Source organism: Dermacentor silvarum, chromosome 7 (assembly GCF_013339745.2).
Source record: "Dermacentor silvarum isolate Dsil-2018 chromosome 7, BIME_Dsil_1.4, whole genome shotgun sequence".
Lineage (NCBI taxonomy): Eukaryota > Metazoa > Arthropoda > Arachnida > Ixodida > Ixodidae > Dermacentor > Dermacentor silvarum.
In genome coordinates, this window is record NC_051160.1 from 178,045,091 (window position 1) to 178,071,078 (window position 25,988).

Consider the following 25,988-nt stretch of genomic DNA (forward strand, 5'->3'; position numbering starts at 1 on the left):
ATGGCCAGCCCTTTTCCATTGTCACAGACCACCACGCGCTTTGCTGGTTATGCTCACTGAAAGATCCTACAGGAAGACTTGGTCGCTGGGCCTTACACCTCCAAGAATATTCGTATACTGTTACCTACAAATCCGGCCGACTACACAAGGATGCTGACTGCCTGTCTCGCTACCCGGTAGACGAGCCTGACGACGCCGACAGTAGTACCGCCAACGGTATTTTCTCTGTGTCTGACTTCGCTAACATCGCCGATGAGCAGTACTGGGACCTATCGCTGCGAGCACTCATCGAGCGTCTGCGATCTACACCTACCGACGCCTCCGTTCGCCGATATGTCCTCCACAGCGGCATTCTGTACCGAAGGAACTTCCTCCCTGATGGATCTGATCTTCTTCTTGTCGTGCCAAAACATCTACGACGGACTGTGCTCTTTGAGATGCATGACGCGCCCACTGCAGGCCATCTTGGGGTAACCCACACGTACGAGCGCGTCCGGCGCCGCTTCTATTGGCCTGGTCTCGCTCGCTCCGTCCGGCACTATGTTGCTGCCTGTGACCCCTGCCAGCGTCGGAAAACACCTCAGGTGCTACCTGCCGGTCATCTCCAGCCGATCACCGTCCCTGTGGAACCGTTCTTTCGTGTTGGATTAGACCTCCTCGGCCCCTTTCCCATGTCATCTTTGGGGAACAAATGGGTAGCCGTCGCAACTGATTACGCCACCCGATACGCTATCACGCGGGCTCTCCCTACCAGTTGCGCCACTGACGTCGCGGACTTTCTCTTGTGTGAGATTATCTTGGTTCATGGCGCCCCACGACAGCTGCTTACTGACCGTGGTCGCAACTTCCTGTCGAAAGTTATCGCCGACATTGTGCGTTCCTGCTCCACTCAACACAAGTTGACTACCTCATACCATCCTTAAACGAATGGCCTGACAGAGCGGTTAAACCGTACCCTTACCGGTATGCTGTCCAAGTACGTTTCCAAGGACCACCACGACTGGGACATTGCCCTTCCTTACGTCACATTTGCGTACAATTCTTCCCGGCACGACACTGCCGGATTTTCTCCATTTTATTTTACTGTACGGTCGCGAACCAACCTTGCCCCTTGATACGGCACTTCCTCCTGCTGCGATCTCAACAAACGAGTATGCGTGCGACGCCATCACCCTCGCCGACCATGCACGCCAGCTTGCCTGTACTCGACTGACGGCGTCGCAACCCACTCAGCAGCGTCAGTACAACGCCCGCCACCGTGACGTACAGTTTTCGCCTGGTGCGCTTGTGCTCCTGTGGTCGCCCTCTCGTCACGTCGGACTTTCAGAGAAGCTCCTTTCGCGATACACAGGGCCCTACCGCGTGCTGCGCCAGGTGACGCCTGTGACGTACGAAATTAAACCTGTGAGTTCGACCTCGCCGTCTACTCTGGCATCTAGTGATGTCGTGTACGTCAGTAGGCTCAAGGCCTACTACACTGCTTCAGAGTCCGGCCTTTAATTGCTCCGGGACGACGCTTTTGCCGCTGGGGGAAGTGCAACGGAACAGTATTTGCCTTGACGAAGAGGCAAGCAGTGTGAAGACGACGACGAAGATTAGAGGCTATTGTGGGCTCTGGCTTCTTGGCCAAGTGCGGTGCATTTCTTTGTAAATATACTTGTATATAGCTTTTCACCTGCGTCTTCCTACGTAACAATATTATTTGCAACTCTACCGCTTCTACCTTGTACATACAATTCCTTTGTAAATTATCCCCTGCTCTATTCCTCTTGGTGGTAGAGTAATACTGACTTGTTTAAATGGAGCGCTTCTAGTGACACGCCTGTCTGCCATGATTCGAGCCAATTGTATAATCAGTCAACTACATTTGGCACTGTGTCTTAACATTAGTGCAACATATTTGTTTATGACAGGGCACCTGCTTTGCTAGCTGTCCACCCTCTTTGTGGAACAAAAGGCTGTCAGTGTTAAACGATGTTTAATGCGTCCTTAGGGTACTTCACACCCTTTCCAGGGGCTATGTATGTACGTATGATCTATGTATGTATCTATGTACGTATCATGCATTCGAATGTTGAAGGAGCATTACATAAACCGAAGGGCATTACGTAAAGTCCATCTGGTGTTGCAAAAGCTGTCTTGTCCTTGTCTGCTTCCTCCATAGGTATTTGCCAATACCAAAATTGGAGATCTAGACTTGAAAAATATTCAGCACCCCAGAGGGAGTCAGTGGCATCGCCGATTCTTGGCATTGGAATACGTCTTTCCGCGTGATTTTATTAAGTGCTTGATAATCGACGCACAATCGTACAGAGCCATCTTCCTTCCGGACCAACACTACAGGAGACGACCAAGAACTGGATGACGACCGAATGACGTCTCTTTGGGCATGTCATCAACGTTGTCTGCAATGATTATTCGTTCTGTGGAAAACACGCGATACGGGCAGCAGCGCACAATCGATCTGCCTTCGGTGTGATGCGATGCGATGCACGATGACGGAAGCGCACCCCAGAAGCTTGGAGTGAACGTAACACAAAGCGCTGTGTTTTTGCAGTAGGGTCAAAAGGTCTTCTTTCTGCGCAGCAGTCAGATCGTGATTTATGGCGGCCGTTAAAGCAGTGATCACAGTATGATCATCATTTGTGGTAGACAAAAGTGGGGATTCGATGCGGAGGGGTACTAGCGAAATATGTTCGGTGTCAGTAAAGCAAGTCACAGCGGTGCCCTGGAAGAGCATAGCTGGTGAAGAAGTAGGGTTAAGGAGAGCGATCAACGCTCTACCATAGGGAGACCGCACCAGGCTAATAGCAATGCTAAGCCCACCAGATATGCAGCGACTGCTTGGTGCAAGGAACACATCACGATTAACAGTAGTGTAGGAAGTCAGTGTTGGAATATGCTCATTACTGGAGGGAATGAAACAGTCGGTAGACGTGACGAAATGGAGGCTGTGAGCATTGACATCAGATAAAGATTTAGTGTCCGTCATATGAATACAGTTAAACCTGGATATAACGAAATTGACAAATTCCCGAAAAACTTTGTTATAAAGAAGATTTTGTTATATGCAGGTTAGGCACGAAAGTTGGAAAAAGAAACGCTTACCGTATTTACTCGATTCTAACGCACCCTCGATTGTATTGCGCACCCGTTTTCCATTTTCGTCGAAGCACTCATCCAGGTACTGGATGCGTGGACGCGTGTCGTTTCGCACAAGCACGAGGCATCGGAAACGAAGAGCGAGCGTCACGATGGCGTCGTAGCGTCATATGGTATGGTATGGTATGATAAACTTTATTCGGGTCCTGAAGATCAACCCTTAGGATGACGCAGGCGGCTCCCACGTCAGGACAGTAAGGTTTAACCTTACCGCCGTGTCGTGGGCCTTCTGTACGGCCTGTACTTGATCTAAAAGCACTCCACTGTGAAGCACTCGCCGCCACCAGTCTCTTTCCTTGTCGCAGTCTGTGAAAGCCACAGGACATTGCCAAAGCATATGATCCAGAGTAATGATGCCATTACAATTCTCGCAATTGATTGGTACCTCTCTTTCTGGATATAGCTTGTTAATAAAGTTTGGACTAGGGTAAGTTCTTGTCTGTAACAATCTCAGAGTCACCGCTTGAGCTCTATTGAGCTTAGCATGTGGCACTGGGAATTCCCTTCTGTTCATGTAATAATGCTTCGTGACTTCATTATATGTAAGTAATCGGTCCCTGTTCTCCTCCAGCATATTATTGGGGTCCTGGTCGCGTAGTGTACGGATAGTAAGTCCTCGTGCAGCTGCGTTAGCCACCTCGTTCAAATTCCTCCGAGATGGATCGACAGACCCCATGTGTGCAGGAAACCAGCGGATTTCGATCCCTTGGTTGTCCATCTCACCGATCAGCTGGGCAGCCCTTTTGGTTACAAAGCCTTTGGTAAAATGTCTAATAGCCATCTTAGAGTCACTGTAAATTCGCGTCCACTTATTATTCCTTAAAGCCAATGCTATCGCTACTTGTTCTGCCACTGTCGCTTCTTTAGTCATGATTGTAATAGCATCCCGAGTGAGTCCATCTGCATCTACTACTACTGCCGTAAAGGCTTTCTTTCCTCTGACCCATGCAGCATCTACAAAAGCCGCATGTTCTCTGTCCTGTTCTATCTCCTGCAGGAGAGCTTTGGCCCTTGCCTTTCTTCTTTCCAGGTTGTGCACCGGGTGCATATTTCTGGGAAAAGGAGTCGTCTTGATGATCTCTCTTACGCTATATTTTAGTTCTACTGTGTCTTCCGAATTTTCTGATTCGCTTGGATACCACCTTAGCTCTTCGAGTATTGCTCTACCTGACCTTGTTTCGGAAAGCCTCTCTCTGTGGGCAATTTGCTGAGCTTCAATTATTTCGGCTATTGTGTTGTGGAGCCCTAGTTTCATTAATTTATCATCCGGTGTGCTAACCGGCAATCCCACTGTTGTTTTGACAAGCCTTTTAATTAATCTGTTCAACTTCTTTAGTTCTGTCTGCGTCCATCTAAGCATTCCTGCTACATATGAGAAGTGACACAAGGCGAAAGCATGGACCAGCCTCATGGCGCTCTCCTCTCCCAACCCTCTGTGTCTGTTAGTGATTCTCCTTAGCAGTCTTATTACCTCCTCAGTCTTGCTTGTGATGTTTTGTATTGTTTTTCCGTTTGCCCCGTTTGCCTCCAGGAATAACCCTAAGACTCTAATGGATTCGACTTGCTTAATAGTTTTGCCTGCCTTCGTGGTTAGTACTAACCTGGGTTCTTCCTCGGGAACATATCCCCTCGGTTTTCTACCCCTTTTCCTGTTACTGAGTACTAGGAGTTCAGACTTCTCAGCAGAGCATTTCAGTCCCATGTCTTCTAAAATGGACTCTACCTCATAAATGCTCTCCTGAAGTCTGCTTTCCGCCTGTCCTATACTTCCTTCAGCGTTCCATATTGTCACATCGTCTGCATAAATGGTAAAGTTAATGCCCTCTATCCCTTTCAATCCCTTTGCCACTTTTGACATCGCCAGGTTGAAAAGCATAGGTGACAAGACCGACCCTTGTGGCGTACCTCTGTCACCGAGATCTATCTTCTTTGATTTAATGTCCCCGAATCTAAGGTGTGCTGAGCGATGGCCAAGAAAGGCTTTAACCACTTCATATAGTTTTCTGCCTAATCCCAGTTCAGAAATGACCTCAAGTATTGCTCTATGCTTAATTTTGTCAAAAGCTTTTTCGACATCCAACCCCAAGAGAGCTCTAGTGTGCTTTGGACTGGCTAAAAGCAATTCATGTTTGATTAACAACATGGCATCTTGTGTGGACAAGCCCGGTCTGAAACCAATCAGATTATACGGTAGGATGTCATTGTCCTCCACATATTTCGTTAACCTGTTCAATATGACATGCTCCATTGTCTTTCCTAGACATGATGTTAACGAAATTGGCCTGAGGTTATCCAAGTTGAGTTGTTTGCCCGGCTTTGGTATTAAGATAGTACAGGCCGTCCTCCATTCTTATGGATAGACCCCATTCTTCCATAATTCATTAATGTATGTGGTCAGATATTTTATGGAGTCGTCGTCCAAATTCTTTAGCAGTCTGTTAGAGATGCCATCCGGGCCCGATGCTGACCTACTATTTAAATCATACAATGCCGTGCGTACCTCACTTTCGTTGAATTCCTGATCCATAAAGTTGCATTCTGCCCCTAAGTAATCGGGGTAACTTACTTCCTGATCCGCTGTCCTGAGAGGCAAGTATTTAGCTGCCAATCGCTGTTACAGTAAAACCCCGCTGTTACGTTCTCGGGTGCTGCGTTTTCCCGGCTGTTACGTCGTTTTCGGCCAGTCCCGGCACAGCTCCCATAGAACCCAATGCATTGGTAACCCCACTGTTGCATCGCAACTGTGGGACCGTTCCCGCATCATACGTTGTGAACTGCCACCCCACGCCGGCCCAAGCGGCCATTTTGACTTTTCATGTCGCTCGGCTTGGTGGCTTGACGATGGCATTGGCCACCCAAAGTGCCGGGGGCGACAACTATGACGAAACCCCAGCCCTCAAAAGCTATCTAAAGATGGTGGCTATGATGCGTTGTGGCCCTAAAATTGGTTTTGGCTAATAGATATTCCGTATAAAGTCCAAGGGCGATAACGCAGTTGCCGCGTGCCGTATCCTGTATGTGCGAGTGAAAATGTGCGAGAGGAGCCAACGATGGTGTCTAAATCTCGCGCGCGCAAGAAAGAAAAGCAGGGAGGAAGCACGCCTTCTTCCGTTGCGCTCGAGGCACCGGCGAGGGAGCGAGGGGGGAGGGATAGCGGGCGGCGTTGTTTTGTATTCTGGCATCAACTGCGTACTGCGCGGCGGGTCGCACGGGCCGTATCTTGAAAGCGATCTGCGTTGGGGCAGAGTCTAGGCAGTGTAGGTGCATCGGCGGCTCATAGCTTTGTGTGTGCTGTTTGTTCTCGGCGCTCAGTTTGCATTGAAGCGATAGACAACAGCACGAAGGCCACTTCGCTCGCTTCTGCAGCAGCGTTTCCACACGCCGCCAGCGTTTGACAGCATGTGTCCGCGCTCATCGAGTGTGATTTGTCACAGCGTCTGCTAGCGTGTCGGCAAAATCAACTGGAAAAGGAGAGTACCGACTTGGCAGGCTAGGCCAGCTGCAGCAAGCGGCAGGATCAGGTTTGAATGAAGGGAGGGGGAAAGGTCACACCCGCGGCGGCACGATCACCGGGTTGAGGGATGCAGTCCCGCCTCGCACACGCTCGCACACGTGCGCTCGCTTCACATTCCGTCGCGGCGGAGAAGGTGCTTCCGGTTGCTGCTCGTACAAAAATGACAAAATTTGGGGGAGAAATCTTTAGGTTGTCGACGGGGAAAATTAGTTATTTCGAGGGGGTCTCCCGCTGCCACTTTTTTACGTAGAGGTCTCACATACATGTGCTTCTATGGAGTTACAGCGGGGAATAGAAAAACTTTGTTATATCCAGGAATTAGTTATATGGAGGTTCGTTATAAGCAGGTTTAACTGTAATTTGCTGACGGCAAGATATTAAAGCTGACGCCGAAGAGAGGAAGTCCCATCCCAAAATCATTGCATGGGTACACGAAGGCAACACGACAAATCGAATATGATGAAGGGTACCATCAATGAAAACACGCTCAGTGCAAACACTGGAGGGCTGCCTTAGCGCAACGAAGTGGAGGGCCATTATATGGTGTCTTCACTTTTCGCAAGCGAGAACACAAGTCAGTACTAACAATGTAAAATGATGCACCCGTGTCAACCAAGGCTTCAGCACGTACACCTAACACACACCAAAAGACGGGCGCTCCGGAGGATTTTCATGTTGTCCAAAGGATGCAGCTTTCCCTCCTGAAGCTTCACTATTTAGTTTTCCAGGCGGGGATCGCAGGTTGAAGTAGCCGGTCAAAGGGGGGAAGAGGAGCTCCGTATCGGTGATGGAGAGTGATGACGCACGAATCGCAATGAACCGGTAGCGCCGAATTCCTGCGGTGATGGGGAACGTCGTGGATAATTGTAGTACAAGTGCCGATGTTGTGGTACAGGGCCAGAAAACTCATCTCTTTCAAGCTCGTCATAGCCACGCCTTTCGTGTTGACGGCGTCGGCAAAACCTTGAAATGTGGCCACAGTTGTCGCCAGAGTAGCATACAGTACCAGGTGGGCTCCAGGCGTTGTAAGACTGAAACGTTGGTGGCCTTGCTGTGCTCAGATTCAGCGAACCGTGCATTGCAAGTCCCTGCTGCGGTGACTGCTGGGAAGGTGGCACTATTTGTTTATGCAATACCCACAGCACCTTTACAGGCATTACAGTGAGGGCATTAAGCGGATTTGTGCTCCATGACTTAGAAATATACAATATGTTACATAATGTAAGCATAATGTTCAAAGAATAACAGTCACTATTCGCATGCAGAGAGAAGAGAAAGAAAAAAAAAGAAAGAAAAAGGAACATAAGTAATGTCGCATCAATTCAACAAGGCATAAAATTTATCATTTGATATTACATCAACCATTGACGATGGTAGCTTATTCCACTCTCGTATTGTTCTAGGAAAAAAGGACATCCTGAATAGTTCTGTGGCAAAATATTTCTTGTACTTTAGAGTGTGGTCATTTCTAGCAGAGGCATAATAAGTTTCAAGTATGTACTGTTGCCTGTCTATGCCAATTGTTGAATGAAAGATACTATGAAAAAGCTTTAAACCAAGTTTTTTTTCTGTGATTGTCAAGAGATTCCCATCGTAAATTATTCTTTGCTTGTGCAGCGCTAAAAGCAAAACTATAATTTGAAATAACAAATCATGCAGCTAAATTTTGTATTCTTTCAAGGCGTTCCTTGTCACCAAGCATCGGTGGGTCCCATACCTTGTATGCATATTCTAAGACAGACGGGACGAATGTCTTGAAGAGTAGCTCTTTAGTAGCCATACTGAAGTTTTAGCATTGCGCCGTAGAAACTCTAATGCCTTGCCTGCATTTGCTATTTCATGATCAACGTGACGGTGCCATTTTAAATTAGTGCTAAAATAATGTCTTGAAGAGTAGCTCTTGTGGGGATGCGCGACTCTCACGCGTCTCCTGTGATGGAGTACGTTGCGGGAACGACCAGTGGTTGTTACAGTAGTGAGCAACGTGCCTGACACGGCGGCAGTTAAAGCAGATAGGCCGATCGTTTTCAGTTCGCCAATCAGCAGGGTTCCGAGATCGTGGAGCGAACCGTGGATACCGAGGGAACGATGTTGGGGCCCTGGAAGCGGATGTAGGGCTGACAACGGTGCAAGCAGCGTGAACCCCGAGATTCGCGAGTTCGTTTCGCATGATGGCTTAGACGAGTGAAACCGCTGGTGCGTTCTAGTCGCCGACGTTAGAGCTGGTAAAGAGGCTAGCGGTGGACAATCCTCGTCAATTTGGCTGAAGGCGGCGAAAGGTTTGATTGCGGTCGCTCTTCACACGAAGACGTTGCAGCGGTGTTGGGAAGCCGGGCGAATGGTCATTTAATACGGCGGCTCTTAGCCTGCTCGAAGCGCTGACACTCCTCGATCATGGCATCGACGGTAGCACAATTTCTGCACATCAGCAAATTGAATGCGTCGTCCGCTATCCCTTTCAGGACGTGGCCAACCTTGTCAGACTCTGGCATGTTACTGTCAGCTTTACGGCACAGCGCCAGTACATCCTGTATGTACGACAAGTATGATTCCGTGGTCGTCTGGGCGCGGGTTGACAACTGTTGCTTCGCAGCGATTTTTCGACTGATGGCCCTACTGAACAGGTCACGGAGCTTTTGTTTGAGCGTATCCCAGCTCCCAAAGTCAGCCTCGTGATTGTCATACCACAACTTCGCCGTTCCACTAAGATAAAACACCACATTGGCCAGCATGACTGTCAGGTCCCAGTGGTTGGAATCGCTCACCCGTTCGTATAGCGTAAGCCATTCCTCAACGTCGATACCATCGGTCCCGTTGAACGTTCCAGGGTCTCGGGGTAGGACTAATACAATCAGTGTCCGCGGCGCAGAAGCAGATTCTGGTTGGTGTGCCATGGTGGTCGCACCGCAGCGCCGACCGCTTCGGAGCTCCGTCGTCTGGCGAGACTACCCAGCACCTCCCACCAATGTGTGACTGGGTGTCAAATAGATAGAAGCGGGACAAGATTTATAAGCAGGGACTGTTGGCAGAGATTGCCAAGATGGCTGAACACGCGCAGCGTCCCCCGGCAATCGTCGTCTTCTTCCTTGATGCAAGGAGGCGGCCCATAACAATATCAAGCACATGAAAGTGCTTCCTGGATAATGAGCATTGATCAGATACATTGCTTAGCACATATAAAAAAGAGAAATAAATTTGTACCTGAATTTGTCGCCTGTAGCATAAACAAAACAATGACCTGTTTTGTTTGTGCTACAAGCTACTAACACTACAGACTAGTCACAGCTGAAAAATTAAACTAAATGTTCCAAGAAATGAATCAGTATCAAAAACATGAGCGTGTTTCCTGGATAATGAGCACTGACTGGACACATTGCTTAACACATGAAACAGAAAGCATACAAATCAGAACCCCGGTTCTGATTCAACTGTTGTCAACTGTTGTGGCAAGAACCACTAATCACAAGAACTTACGACACATATGCACTGAAAATTATCTGCAGAGTGATAGCAATGAAGTTGAGCTGGTTACATAGCAAAGAACGGACAGAATAATAACTCACAAATAACAGCAAAAAAAAAATAACTGCGTAAGTAGCACAAGTGCAGCAATGCTAGATCATTGGGGTCAATCCACAGCAATGTACCATTCGGAAGTGATGGGAAGTTCTTTACATTTCTTTTTAAAGCATTCTGTTTTTACTAGGTATGGAATGCAATCTTGCAATATTTTAGCTGAAAGAAGATTTTTCAGCATGCGAGGGCAGCTTAAACTTCATTGAAGGGTGCAAATCCAGGTGTTAGGAAAAACGCAGCCAAAATTTGGGTGTTTTGTGCATCTTTGTAAGACATACATTTTCGTTATAGATAGACATCTGCTTTCAGTGAAAAACGTATTTTTCTTCCCTTAACTCAAAATTAAAAATGGCCAAATATTATTTTTGGTACATTACACAAAAATGGTGCTTAGAGCTTAGAAACTACTTAGAGCTGCCCCTAAAGCATACTATCTCCAATTTTATTTGCAGCTGATATTGTACGCTCGCTTTAAAGAAAACTTGCATTCAGAAAAAAAAAAGTTTGGATGAATTTTTAGACATGAAATTTATGTAACCCTTACATTTACAAAATATATCACTTAAAAATTTTGGTAGTTCATCTCTTTATACCTAGCAAAGACAATCTTTCAATTAAAAAAATGATAAATGGTTGAGTTTTCCACTGTGTTTTAGATATTACAGTAACATCATCAGTAGAAAAGAATTGGAAAAAGACGGTGGTAAAATAAGAAGAGAAAAAGTAACAATGCTGCTGTGAAGGTACTATTTAGGGACTTGGTAGCTGCTGTAATCGGGCACACGAATGCCATGGCACTGGCATGGGATTGGAGTGCAGCGGGCAAGGAGGGTACTCATTCAGCATCTGATGGGAAGGCAAGAAAGAAATCCATTTTTATTTGTTGCCAGCATACAACATTCAGTAAAACAAGTGCACTTATCACATTTTATTCTCTTGCTCTTGGTCGTATTGCATCTGGTCCTATAAGTTAGCACCTAAAAGCATCGACTCATTCATGGCCATTAAGAACTCCAAAAGATTCACAAGGGAATGAAAGCCTGTGAGGTGATAAACATAATTACGATGCAAGTCCCCGCTGCAAGGTGCATCAATGTACTATCGACCGTAAGAGTTTACGGACCACAGGATCTCAGAAAACACTAAATATCCGAGCAGCCCTTAAAAGCCAGTAAAACCGTACATCACAATGTTGTTCGCATATACAAGTAGAAGCTGGAAATAGGAATACCATGCTGCGTTTTGAGGCTGCCGAGATATCAGCCTTTTGTCAGATCTCTTTGTCTGTAAACAATTTTGGTCGACAGTACACTGTATTCAAGGCCATGCTGCCGCTGCTGATTACTAGGCACACACCCCGCCCAATCTTCCTTGTATACGCCCAACATATTCCACACCCTATATATAGTACATAATAAAATTCTCCCCAGCAAGACATACATACACTATCACCTGACCAAGGCAAAGAAAATTGTGCGAACATGGCTGCAGGCCGGGCAGGAGGTCCACCCCAGCTATCACCTGTACTTTGAACTGTCCACACTTTCCACAGAAGAAATCGTGTCCAAAGAACAATTAAGAGAATATTTTAAATTCGAGGAACCGAAGGACTTGAATCATGGCACAAAATGCTCAAAGTTGAAGGTTGCTCTTTTAATCTTGTGAGAAGCAGATGAAGACAATTTCAATAATAGTTCAATTCAAAAACGTACCTTCATTTGAGTCCTCAACAGACGTTGCAGGCTTCTTGTGTTTGAGGGCGCCTGATGCCCATTCCGGTGCTTGTCTGAGCCACGATTTGATGGCATCTTCAACATCTGTTGGGCTTCCTTGGGGAAACTGTGTTGCAGCAGCTGAAATCAACCAACATATATTGTTAGCGTAGTGACCACATTTTCTTCAATAGCAAGCATTGACAAACCACAATGCATCTTGTAGAGACCACAGGACAAATTGTTTTCATCTGTATTCATGTAACAGTATGTACCGAATGTCACATTGCTAAGGAAATCTCTGATATCTCCACTAGCACTCAACATTTGCATAGATATTGAATTGATGGTCAATTTGGTTTACCCTGTTTTGTGTGCGGTCTGTACCAAACAAATTTGACATAAATCGCTCGCTACTGCTGGACTACTATTTCTCAAATGCATATTTGGAGGCAATGCTGCTATGAAAAACACATGCCAAGTCAGAGTTGTGCAAAAGTAGTAGTAGCTGGCTACAAACGAGTCGTATTTGCAGTTGCTGTAGCTTGGATCTTAGACATGGCATAGCAGTTGAAGCAAACTTACGGAATAATGGAAGCAATTGGCACAGATACACTCAAGAGGAATAATTAAGATTCATTGCGGAATCGGCACGCTGATACTCGCCGCAGTCCACTGCATCGCAAATGACAGCGTCAGTTAATTTCACTCGGAACATCGCGGGAAACTTTGGCTACATGCTTTGGCGGTTGCTCTTGTGGACGTTCATTCTCCAGCGGGTGCTCGCTTGTGCACTCAAGAAGCGCCAAAGATTTCTTCGTCTCTCGAGACGCCTTTTCGGTGGCATACAGTCCTACAGGACGCGACATCGAATACACACACTTCGCGTTGAAATGCGTAGCGCAGGTGGCGGAGAGACAGCGCGAGACAAAGGCAAATGGAAACTACCAAGCGCTTCCTAACGCGTCCAATGGCGGTACGTCCTATTTTCAATGAAAATCTAGCCCTAATCGGACAAAGGTGACAAATGAATACTCACATCTTTGCAGGAGAGCTCTTCGCACGCCACCGAACGACACCACAGAACACCTGTTCCGACGCCTACGTACACAGCGGCAAAACTATAACCATAGCTACAAAGCTGCACATAAGGTGGCCGGGTCAGTTGGCTGGGGCCACGTGCCTTCTGTATGACGGCGAGATCAACGCGAGACTGTGAGCACTGTGAGGTGCACATTGAGGGGAGAGGGGCACGTAGGTGGCGAGGCGCTAGCTTTGCTGCTCACCCTCTCAGTTCGCTCTTTGTAATCGCGGTGCTGCTCACCGCGAGCAGCACCGCGAATGTCTTGACGCCAACGGAAACAAAAAAAAAATCAAGAAAACAAATGACGACACCAGCGCGTTTGAGGCGCGGACATCCTCGCCAGCTGGCTGGCTCGCCAAAATATGGCTATCATTTAGTTTTATTCAGGGGGCTTGGAGGCAGGCCGCTGTATGCCCTCCGCAATTGTTCATTACGTAATATGGCCAAAGCATGATAAAACGGTATTCGCGTAATGTTCATTAGCTGGTGATTTGGGTTCATAATTGTTTCCTGTTCGCTCAGGACACATCGAGAGGAAACTTTAGTTGTGGAAGAATTATTTGTACCTAATAATTTTGTTTTCTTCTTTCCCCATAGAAGTCCACTTATAGTTAAGCACCATGCCCACGTACATGCGATGTTAGCAATATGTTCACAGCATATCATCATTGAAATTCTAATCAAAAATAGTCGAACTTACGTACGTTATTTGTAGAAAAGATTCCTACATTCAAAGGACGACCAAGGGATAACACACACAGGACCTTTAAAGCATCCAAAGTGGAACATCCAGAGGACCTCCACAGGAACAAAATAAACGGAACTTTCTTTAATGCCAAAAAAGGATGTCCTTATGTCCGCTGAATGACCAGTGTGGGCCCAGCACATTCGGATCTAAACTGGATATCCGACGGATATTTGCGGTCCAATGGGTTGTGTGTTGGATATGTTGTTCATAACGCAAAATGCAACAGTATGCATGCTACACACACTAGTTTGTTTTGCAAAGCGTTTTTACAATAAATGAAAATGCCATGGTGTCCTGCTTTTTCATCTTGTAGTACCTCTTCTGTTTCATGTTTGCTGATAGAATAACCTTTCTTGGAATTCCAGGTAAATGCTTACGTACCGTATTCTAATGCACCCTCGATTGTAACGTGCATCAGTTTTCCATGACCAAAAGAGAGAGAGAAAAAAAAATCCTTTATAGTACCGCGCAGCTCATGCTTTTGTACAGAAATACATCTTTCTCTCATTTGGAAAAACAAACAGTTATTCCCAATGCACTAAAATTCCAATGAATTAAAAAAAGTCGCAGTTTCACCCGAAAGGCGAAGCATCGATTGTGATAGCAGATTAGTAGACGGCTATACGAAGTAAGGATAGTAGTTTTATTGGTCGTATAAACTTGCAAACATTTGCTTACTAACTAAATTAACAAGCATGGTGTCATGCGTGCATAAGCAAATATGAACACATCTTGCTCGATGACTGCGGAAACTCACTGCCAAAATGCTGGAGTGACGAAGCGTGGCAGCAGCGGCGAGCGAATTGACCTTCGTGCTAGCATGCCTCTCGCTTCAATGCGAACTATAAGCGGCGAAAACACAACGCACAGTGGACACTCTCCCCGTCGCAGATCACTTTGAAAATAAGGCCAAGGCGATCGTATCAGCGAAGTTGATTGTCGCAGTATACGTCCTGCTTTGGTCCACTGAAACCCTTCTGTGTTGCTTTGCTGTCAAAATCCTCTCTTTCTGTTTGCGCCAGTCCCGCACGCAAGTTTCGGCTTCTCCGAACGCCCGTGATGCAGCCCGATTTCCGTCCGTCTTTGCACACATGATCACTTTCCTTTTAAATGCGGCATCACGATGATCTCTGCACTTCCTGATGATAGAGCAAACGCCGAAAACGGGTAGACAGACGGTAGACTAATGCCTAAGTACACGTACTACAGCACATGGAAAAAGGTACGGTGCTATGGTAGCTGGGCACGCAGCGCGTACGAGGCGGCCATTTTGAAAGGCCGATGGCGATATGGTAACGGAGATTTAAGGTCAGGTCGTGATTCTAACGCGCACGCAATTTCTGAACCCACGTTATCGGGAAAAAAAGTGCGTGTTAATATTGAGTAAATACGGTAAGTGTGCAATCTTTTAAGCAACACTGTGAGATGTGGATTGTGCGGCCGCGACACAGTGAAGAAGAAACGGCAGTGGTGGTGATGTGGATTGGGTGGCCGTGACACGACAAAGAGGAAACGCGTGGCCACGAGAGAGGGAGCTGCATGCAGCTCGAGAGATCGAGCATGGAAGGACCTGGCAGGCTTGCCAGTTTATGATAGAATAAATGATGTGGGCCCAGGATCCTTTAATAACTGACACGGCAGTTGGGTGCTTCGTACAGACTGTATTACAACAGATGCAATAAGTTACAGTCGACAAATAACTGGAGCACTAGGATAATAGTAATAAGTCTAGAATGTCTAGAATTCTCATGCGCCTAAGCACACATTTACTGTCCCACTCGCCAGTATGTCGTCTTGGTTGCCGTGACTGTTGTCGCCGTGGGTGCTCTGCTGGGCAGTCTTAAGTCCAGCACCCCTTGAGGTGGCTTGGATGTAAGCTGGCCACTGTTGCTGGCATCCGCAGCGCACCCCACCGATTATGACTCGGCAGCAGGATAGGCGTACAGCAAACCGGCAGAACACTAGGCTACTCCTGTCGACTGGCCAGTGGCTAACCAGCCACTCACTTGTCCATTGCTGCAAGCTGCTGGCACATCGTACCACCTGGTTGCAGGTGGGTATCTCCTTGGTCCCATGCCGCAAACATTGCTGGCCACCAGGCCCTCCGGTCGAATACTGCACCAGGCAGCTGGTTGCTGGTGTTACGTTTGTCATATTCGCCAAAGAGCGGAATTCGGATTTATTGGGGTACCGACCTCAAACAACATTCCACCGAGTCAATGTGCTCACTGAGATACTGACAGTGACGATAAATTATAGGTTGGCATGAGAACGAGACAACAGAGGTTTTCCCAGAACTTCAGCAAAGGACGGCAGGACCTGGAGAAGCTTTGCCTTCTGGCGAGCTTGGGCCATTGACCTCTCCCCGGTTGTTAGTGAAACATTGGGTCTGGTATGGTGGCTTTCACCTTTCCAGGATCAGCTGCTTTGTGTCATATTTGAAGCAAACTTTTAGGTGCAAATTAAATGAGGACGAAAAACACAAACAACAGGATGGTGTTTTTCGTCCTCGTTTGCGCTGAAAAGATTGCTTCAAATATGAATCAATACCAACTAGCTCAAAGCAAGATTTTACTGCTTTGTGTCAACCTTCTTCTCCTCAGAGGCGGTGGGCTGCGTCGATACGAACCACCGCACTGGTTGATTGGGACATTACCGACTTCCTTAGCGAGTGATCTAGGGAAGACATCCTCAGTGTGTGGAGTGTGCTCTTCCATGTAGCTCATGCTATGAGAACGATGTACTGCACTTCGTGCTCCGGCGCGTACAAGTATGCTTTCTCCTGTAAATAAGATTGCCCTTTTTCCCGCGAGGGAATAAACCCTCCCGTTCTAATCTTCCAACCTACTGACCTCTTATTCATCACCAAGTTGGAGACTCGTGTAGAAATTACGGACGATGGCATGGGCCCACGTGTAATGCCCCGGTAACATAGGCCAGCTCCCCTTTTGAGACGCATCGGCAGCGTAGGCTAGAGTGGGACATTGGCCTCCCCACTTCTACATATTAGCAGGACACCCGGTCATAAAAGGCCGCAGCTCAAACCGCTGGTTGCCGCGCTGCTGTCTGAGTCCTTCCACACTCGATCTCTTAAGCTGCACGCAGCTTTCTCTCTCGTGGTCACGTGTTTCCTCTTCGTCACGTCACGGCCACCCAATCCACATCATCACGACTGCCGTTTCTTCTTCCCTGCATCGTGGCCACGCAATCCACATTATCACAAACACTCATCACATGCTTTGTCTACAGTTAGCGTATGTATCAGAAACAACTACTGCTGACACTATACTACTGCCTATTGTGACGCAAGTATTAAGCGCAGTCTGTACTCATCATGAGCAAAGATGTTCTCATTGGGCAGTTGTATTTGGGCTTCAAGAAAAGCTTTGGCCCTTTCTTTCTGCACGATGCTCTTGAAGGTGTCCAAGGAGGTGCTGTGAAATAGGTCCCATGTCGTCAGGCTCGACTCTCAATTCTCAATTCATGTTCGAGCGGCATCCTTCAAATAAAAGTAGACATTGGGCAGCTTGTTGTCCTAGTTCCAGTTGTTGAACGAAGCGATCTTTTTGTATGTTTCCAGCCAGCTTTCTGTGTCTTCGAATGGCGATCCGTGCTAGGTCGGTGGCTCCCTGGACTGCTGCAACACAATTGGTGTAGGTGGCACTGGGGCTGTTATTGTGGCTGCTGTCAGGTCCATGCACTAACTGCTCTTCTTGCGAAGAAGTCTGTACTCCGAGTGCAGGTTTCGAAGCCTGAGGCTAGTTCTATGGTCTGAGAAAATGTTGGTGTCATCATCGCAATTCAGGCTTGTTTCATGGCTTTGCGGGGGCGTCCGGTACATGAACGAAAAGCACCTCCACCAGATGTCACGTTGTAGTAACGTTGAAGAACATGCTAGCAAAAACTGAATCACAAAAGTCACTCTTTATTGAGTGAACCTGTGCCCATAAAGACAAGTAACAGTCAAGCACAAAGATAGCGGCGAGCACAGTCGTTGAAAATCTGATCTGCGAATCAAACGTGTCGACTATTTATACATGGCTCGATGAACCTTCCAGCGTAATCGCTGGTGCTCACGTAAGTTCTAAAATGTATTCTCTTCGCGTACAGAATTTTAATACACGAGGCTTGGCGACACCATATGCAAAAAATAGAACCATCGATAGCATTCAAGACACTTCCAATGCAGGAAGGCGCATTTTGCACTTAGTGATAATCTTTAACATTTGTTCAGTGGGGAAATGCGGTCACCGTTTAAAGATAGGAAGTATATGTTTCAATATCGACGTATGGTTCAGCACAAACCGTTCTTGTTCATCGTTAAGAAGCATCAATGTTCTCACCTGCTTCTAAAAAAGCAGCTAAATCAATGAAATGTCAAGTGCTGGCTCCTTTCGTTGCTACAGACTAGAAGTTCGAAGTTGTAATTTATGTAATCCAATGGGAGTTCACGCTGTCTTCGACACAGTAAATCACATATGCTCACACCACTCTTGTAGGAAAACCTGAAGCAAAATGAAAATGAAGTGACTGCTGCTGTCAAAGAACAAGTGTGGAAGCTACGCAAACGTTACGCTGATGCAGGGATTCTCACAAATTAGCTCTGTCTTTAACATGTACATGAATGTAATTCATTCGTGAATTTCTGCCTTGTCTTGATGAAACTTGCGCATGCACCATGCGGACAAGTCTATAGGGCTATGCAGCATATCACCATAGGGCAGGATTAAATGGACTGCGCTAAACCGGTTTGCAAACCGTTATAAATTTTTCGGTTCTGAACCAAAACGAAATCAATGTGCATTGAACCCTAACTGAACCAATATTTTTTTAACCAGCGAACTGGTTCGACACCTTGGTACGAACGAGGTTACACTGTATACATATAATTATTTGCATGCACATTTCCCAGTTCTGGATGCATTTTAATGATGCCACATTGTTTTATTCCTAAGTGGTCATAGTAACCTTGGCGCCAGTACTCTACAATGCCATCGACCAAGTCTGTTGCAGACCAATAGAAGAGTTAACCAGTTTTGAGTGCAGTCAGCCGTGTCTAAGTGTGGTGCTTGTGACGCTACCTGGTGTCTGGTTGGTCTTAAGCATGGCTGTCTGGGCTTAACGCAGCTGCGGGCATCCCAGACTTCCGCAGCCCAAGCAGCGGCATCTACTCCAAGTTGGGGAAGTTCAACCTTCCCTCGCCTGAGGCCATCTTTGAGATTGGATACTTTCGGGTAAGCATTGTCCCATCGTGTTCTGTCATAAAGCACATGATATCCTTTACATGACACAGCGAAATGCATTGTTGTTTTCTGTTGTCATGCATCTGCTCTTGTGACAATTCAGTGGGAGTTTTTGGGAGAAGACAGAATTGTACAGGTTATTAAAGAGTTGAAGAATTTTATGGGAGACAAGCAGCTGAAGTTTGTGGCAGGAAAACAAAGATTTGGAAAATGCGTCAGATAATAGTGCACATGCTATGCCCCTGTATCATCAATATAACATGGTTAAAGTAGACAAACCAACACGGTCGTGTGGAGAATATTGAAATATTGAATATTGATTGCAGTTCCCTTGCAAAAGTTTCCACTAGAAAACCAATAGCGTATAAGAATATCGAGGTCTACTCGTTCTACAGGTGTATTGGTTGTATAGGCATACTGGTCTTATAGGTGTGTTGGTTCAATCGACCTAGTGGTCTTATAGGCGTGTTAGTCAAATAGGATCCAGTAGCAGGGGCGACCGCGCTAGCTAGCACCAGGGTAAAACATAGAATACTTTATTCGGGCTCTTTGGGACGGTGCTCATCTCATACCTGCAGTACAGTAGCCACAGAAAAAGAAGGCAATTTACCCTCCAGTCGAAGTTCTCTCCTGTCACCCGATGCACGCGTGATGGGATTGAGAGGAGCCTTTGTGCCGTTAGCGCTGCACTGCTAAGCCCGAGCATGTTGAAGGGGTGCAAAATGCAAGGACGCCCCTGTGCCATGCATTGGGTGCACGTTAACGAATCCCAGGTCATCAAAATTAACCCGCAGTCTCCCACTATGGCAAGTCTCATAATCACACAGTGGTTTGGGAAGGCAAAACGCCAGAATTAAATTTTTTTTAGTAAGGGACTGCCTCAATTTTTTTACTGCACTATCTTCAGGTTCAGCCCACATTTTGACTTATAATGACGTGTCAATTAACTTCAAATAATTTCTGGGGTGTTACAAACCAAAATTATCATCTGTTATGAGGCATGCCATAGTACGGAAAAAGTGTCCATGGTGTAATGGTTTCAGTATTAGGCTTCTGTGCTAGAGGTCCTCTGTTCGAAATCTGGCCGTGTGACAATTTCATTTACTTAATTAAAGAAAGTTCATATATACAGTTAAACCTGGATATAACGAAGTTGGTAAAATTGGCAATTTGCTTCGTTATATCAAAATTTCGTTGTATTGAAATTTGACCTTTTATGCAAATGAGTACAGTTTCTGATCAATTTTTCATACATGGAAAGGGGCCGCAGAATTTTTAAAATTATCGCGCAATGAAAAAAGCAAATTTGAATGAGAAAACAATTCATTTTGATGAATTTGGGAGTTGGCGACGAATGATACGGTTTCATGCCACACTGACGATATCTTCACATCGGCGGTACGAATTAAGTGAAGCTAGCCACACTTTCGCGTGCACTCCACCCCCGCAGCTAATAGCGCCGTAGCTGATAGCGTGGATAGCGTTGTCGTCGTATGTGGTGGCGTGGAGCAGAGGTAGAACACCCGACTTCAAATCTGAAGGTCGTAAGTTCGAATCCTGCTCCAGTCCACTACATTTTCAGGCATGGAGTGGTGCCTGACACCGGCAAAAAAAAAAAAAATATTGCCGAGAGCTAGTGGGGCTATACTAGTTCAGGTGCAACCAAACTAGGCAGGCCCACTAAGCTTCATCAAAGTCACTCCCTCACCAGAACAGGAATTGGCCTCCCTGGTGCAGTATTCGGCCACTACCTCCCTCATGACTCCGACAGTAGAGATACCAGCAGTCATAGAGGCATTGCGTAATCATTGAGTACAGGAGGCATACGTGAATATCTTAGCAAATATCTACAAGGATTCCACAGCTACCTTGGTTCTCCACAAGAAAAGTAGAAAGTTACCTATCAAGAAAGGGGTCCAGGCAAGGAGACACAATCTCTCCAATGCTATTCACTGCATGCTTAGAAGAAGTATTCAAGCTCTTAGACTGGGAAGGCTTAGGAGTGAGGATCGACGGCGAATATCTCAGCAACCTTCGGTTTGCAGATGACATTGTCCTATTCAGCAACAATGGAGACGAATTACAACAGATGATTGAGGGCCTTAATCGAGAAAGTGTAAGAATTGGGTTGAAGATGATTATGCAGAAGACAAAGATAATGTTCAATAGCCTGGCAAGGGAACAAGAATTCAGGATCGCCAGTCAGCCTCTAGAGTTAGTAAAGGAGTACGTTTATCTAGGTCAATTACTCACAGGGGACCCTGATCATGAGAAAGAAATTTACAGAAGAATAAAATTGGGTTGGAGTGCATACGGCAGGCATTGTCAAATCCTGACTGGGAGCTTACCACTGTCGTTGAAATGAAAAGTGTACCATCATTGCATTCTACCAGTGCTAACATATGGGGCAGAAACTTGGAGGTTAACAAAGAAGCTCGAGAACAAGTTAAGGACCGCACAAAGAGCGATGGAACGAAAAATCGTAGGAGTATCGTTAAGAGACAGGAAGAGAGCGGTGTGGATCAGAGAACAAACGGGGATAGACGATATTCTAGTTGACATTAAGCGGAAGATATGGAGCTGGGCAGGCCATGTAATGCGTAGGATGGATAACCGGTGGACCATTAGGGTTACAGAATGGATACCAAGAAAAGGGAAGCGCAATCGAGGACGGCAGAAAACCAGGTGGGATGATGAAGTTAGGAAATTAGCAGGCGCAAGTTGGAATACGCTAGCGCAAGACAGGGGTAATTGGAGATCGCAGGGAGAGGCCTTCGTCCTGCAGTGGACATAAATATAGGCTGATGATGATGATGATGTATGTATGTGTGTATCTATGTATATATTGTGGGAATTTGTTGTGCACTTCATCATCTGTACATATTGTGACGGAGGGAAGAAGCAAGACGGGAAATATATTTACAATATTTACACGATTGACAATGATTGACAGAACCAGTCAGTCACTGAAGCGTCGTCTTCTTCAGCCCCCAGCTCGCGTTCCTCTTCCTCGTCAAGTAGCAATATTGTGCAGAGCCGTGTAACATATGTCCGCCCGGCGTGGGAGCGCCGTCCCGGTGCTTCCTAGGTAGAAGAGGACTGGTAGCGTTTCAGGCGGCTGACATGAACGATGTCATGGGAAGTCTGGAGGGAGCGAGTAGTAGGTGTGACCGGAGAGATCTCGTAGGTCACGTCGGTCACCTGGCGAAGGACCCGATAAGGACCGGAGTAGCGAGACATTAGTTTTTCAGAGAGGCCGACGCGGCGGGTCGGAGACCATAGAAGGACAAGATCCCCGGGAGCATAGTCAGCGTCACGGTGACGACTGTCATAAATGCTTTTCTGTTTGATCTGGGAAGCACAAAGGCGATGGTGAGCAACTTGGCGTGCTTCTTCGGCTCGGGCAATGACGTCGCGGGCATACTCAGACACGGGCTCTTGAGGGGTAGGCAGTATTGTGTCAAAAGGCAATACGGGATCGCGGCCGTACAACAAATAAAATGGCGAGTAACCGGCAGTTTCGTGGCGCGAGGAATTGTACGCGAATGTGACAAAAGGGAGAGCGGTATCCCAGTCACGATGGTCATCAGACACATACATGGAGAGCATGTCCGTTATTGTTCGATTAAGCCGCTCAGTAAGACCGTTCGTCTGCGGATGGTATGCAGTAGTAAGTTTGTGTTTGGTAGAACAGGAGCGGAGCAAGTCGGCCACAACTGTAGAGAGGAAGTAGCGACCCCGGTCGGTAAGAAGTTGACGAGGAGCGCCGTGGTGAAGAATGATGTCGTGCAACAGGAAGTCGGCTACGTCTGTTGCGCAGGAGGTTGGGAGGGCTCTGGTGATCGCAAACCGAGTTGTATAATCAGTTGCGACGGCAATCCACTTATTGCCGGAGGTAGATGTGGGGAAAGGTCCCAGGAGGTCTACACCAACGCGAGAGAAGGGGTCGGCAGGAATGTCAAGAGGTTGGAGTCGACCAGCAGGGAGCGCAGACGGCTTCTTCCGGCGCTGACATAGCTCACACGAAGCGACGTAGTGGCGGACAGATCGGTACAGACCAGGCCAAAAGAATCGTCGCCGGACACGGTCGTACGTACGAGATTCCCCAAGGTGACCAGAAGTTGGTACATCGTGCAGCTGGGACAGAACAGTGGTACGAAGATGCCGGGGAATGACAAGCAGCATCTCAGGTCCGCTAGGGTGCATGCTGCGCCGATGTAGAATGCCGTCCTGGAGTACGAACAAGCGAAGGGAGGGATCGCTTGACCCAGATGTGAGCTTGTCCATGATACCACGTATGGTTGGATCTCGGCGCTGTTCGGTAGCGAGGTCAGCAAAAGCAGATAGCGAAAATACAGAAGCATCGGTCGCAGGAGCATCAGGAGGGTCGACTGGATGGCGGGACAAGCAGTCAGCATCTTGGTGTAAACGGCCGGACTTGTAGGCAACTGTGTACGAGTATTCCTGTAAGCGTAGCGCCCAGCGCCCTAGGCGACCGGTAGGGTCTTTCAGGGACGAAAGCCAGCAGAGTGCATGGTGGTCTGTGGTGACCTTAAATGGGCGACCATATAGATAAGGGCGAAATTTCGCCACTGCCCAGACAAGCGCAAGACACTCACGTTCAGTGATGGAATAATTACGCTCAGCGTGAGAAAGCAGACGGCTGGCGTATGCAATCACGCGGTCGTGACCTCGCTGATGTTGGCATAAAATGGCACCGATTCCATGACCACTAGCATCAGTGCGGACGTCTGTAGGAGCAGACGGGTCGAAGTGCGCCAGGATGGGTGGAGACGTCAGGAGGGAGATAAGCTTCGAGAAGGCGGTTGCCTGCGCAGGGCCCCAGAAAAATGAAACATCTGCCTTCAGAAGAGCAGTAAGAGGACGGGCGACTTCCGCAAAATTGTGCACGAAGCGGCGGAAGTATGAGCACAGTCCCACGAAGCTCCGGACATCTTTAGTACAGGTTGGGACAGGAAAGTTCTGTACGGCACTAACTTTGTCCGGGTCTGGGCGCACACCAGATGAGTCAACAAGATGACCGAGGATAGCAATTTGGCGGCGGCCGAAGTGGCATTTAGATGAGTTAAGTTGAAGGCCAGCAGTGCGAAAAGCAGAAAGAACGAGCGAGAGGCGCTCCAGGTGCGAGGCAAATGTAGGAGCAAAAACGATGACGTCGTCTAAGTAGCAAAGACAGATGGACCACTTCAGGCCATGCAGGAGTGTGTCCATCATGCGTTCAAATGTAGCTGGAGCATTACATAAGCCGAACGGCATGACTTTGAACTGGTATAAGCCGTCGGGCGTTATAAAGGCAGTCTTCTCGCGGTCCAAGTCGTCGACGGCAATCTGCCAGTAGCCGGAACGAAGGTCGATGGAAGAAAAGTACTTCGCACCGTGGAGGCAGTCGAGGGCGTCATCAATGCGTGGTAGAGGATAAACGTCTTTCTTTGTGATCTTATTAAGGTGCCGGTAATCCACGCAGAAGCGCCAGGTGTCGTCCTTCTTTTTAACTAGAACGACAGGGGACGCCCAAGGACTGGATGACGGTTCGACGATACCTCGAGAGAGCATCTTTTCGACCTCCGTGTGAATGACTTTGCGTTCATGCAAAGACACTCGGTATGGTCGCCTGTGAATAGGGTGTGCGTCACCGGTGTCAAGCAGAGCAGTAACAGGGACACCATCCACATACACATCAAGTAAATTCCTATCCGTCGGTAAGGTCAGTAGAGGTATTGCAGTCCGGGTCGATCTAGCAGCGTCACCCCTCGGAGCTGCACCCGTCAGTTTCCCGTAGAGCGCCGGTACATGGGGGACGGAGAACGGCGAATAGTGGGTGAGCGAGACAGGGGACGTCGTGGTGATGGTGAACGACTCTGCCGTGTAGATGCGGACGCCTGAGTAGAGTAGTATGGCTCTGTGGAATCTTCCGGTGGCGGTCGAGTACCGGGTGAGCGGCGGTAAGGCGGAGACGCAGACCGATATTGCGATGACGTCCAGGTATTGCGGCAGTGACGGGAAATGTGGCCAACACGTCGGCAGTTGAAGCAAATCGGCCTGTCATCGGATGTTCGCCATTCAGCTGGGTTGCGAAAAGGCCGAGAGGGGTACTGGCGTCGCGAAGCAGGGATCGTAGGGAAGGCGTAGGTATCCGATCGGTTGACGGAACAGACAGACTGAATGCCAAGGTTCGCCAACTCTTCGCGTACGACAGACTGCACAAGGGAAATTGTCGGTCGAGAATCGGTAGCAGAGGTCTGGAAGCCAACCGGTGCCGCGGCTTCAATCTCTCGCCGAACGACACGAACGAGGCTCTCGGACGTTGGCGGCTGAAGCGGAGAGTGAAGATCCTCGCACGACGACGTAGCAGCTGTGTTTGGCAGACGCGTGAATTGGTGCGCGATGCGACGACTTTTTGCTTCTTCGAAGCGTCGACATTCATTAATGACGTCGTCGATGGCGGAAAAATTCTTATATACGAGCAGATGAAAAGCGTCGTCCGCTATGCCCTTCAGTACATGGTTCACTTTGTCTTCTTCCGACATCCGCTCGTCAACCTTGCGGCAAAGGGCGAGAACATCCTGGATGTATGTCAGGTATGATTCGGTCGACGTCTGGACGCGAGACCCAAGCTCCTTTTGCGCAGCTCGCTGACGGCCAACAGGCTTGCCGAATAACTCGCGGAGCTTTTGCTTGCATTGCTCCCAGCTAGTCAATTCTTCATCGTGGTTTCTAAACCAGACCCGTGCCGTGCCTTGCAGGTAGAAAATTATGTTTGCCAGCATAACAGTTGGATCCCACTTGTTATGGGCGCTGACAAGCTCGTACATGTAGAGCCACTCATCGACGTCAAGGTTGTCGGTCCCGGAAAACGTGCCTGGGTCGCGAGGCTGGGACAAGATGACTGTCGGCGTTGGGGTAGCGGTTGCTCCTGTCGGCATGGTGG

The 25,988-nt window shown here is 47.7% G+C and overlaps 1 protein-coding gene across 7 annotated transcripts in view; it reads left to right on the plus strand.

The window, feature by feature from the left end:
* Positions 1 to 25,988, plus strand: part of LOC119458726 (NAD-dependent protein deacetylase sirtuin-2) — a 419,041-nt gene that overhangs the window by 67,535 nt on the left and 325,518 nt on the right. For all 7 annotated transcript variants that reach the window (XM_049671396.1, XM_049671397.1, XM_049671400.1 and 4 more), the window contains one exon: positions 18,924 to 19,030. In XM_049671396.1, coding sequence (XP_049527353.1) covers positions 18,924 to 19,030 — 107 coding nt within the window. The remainder of the gene's footprint in view (positions 1 to 18,923; positions 19,031 to 25,988) is intronic.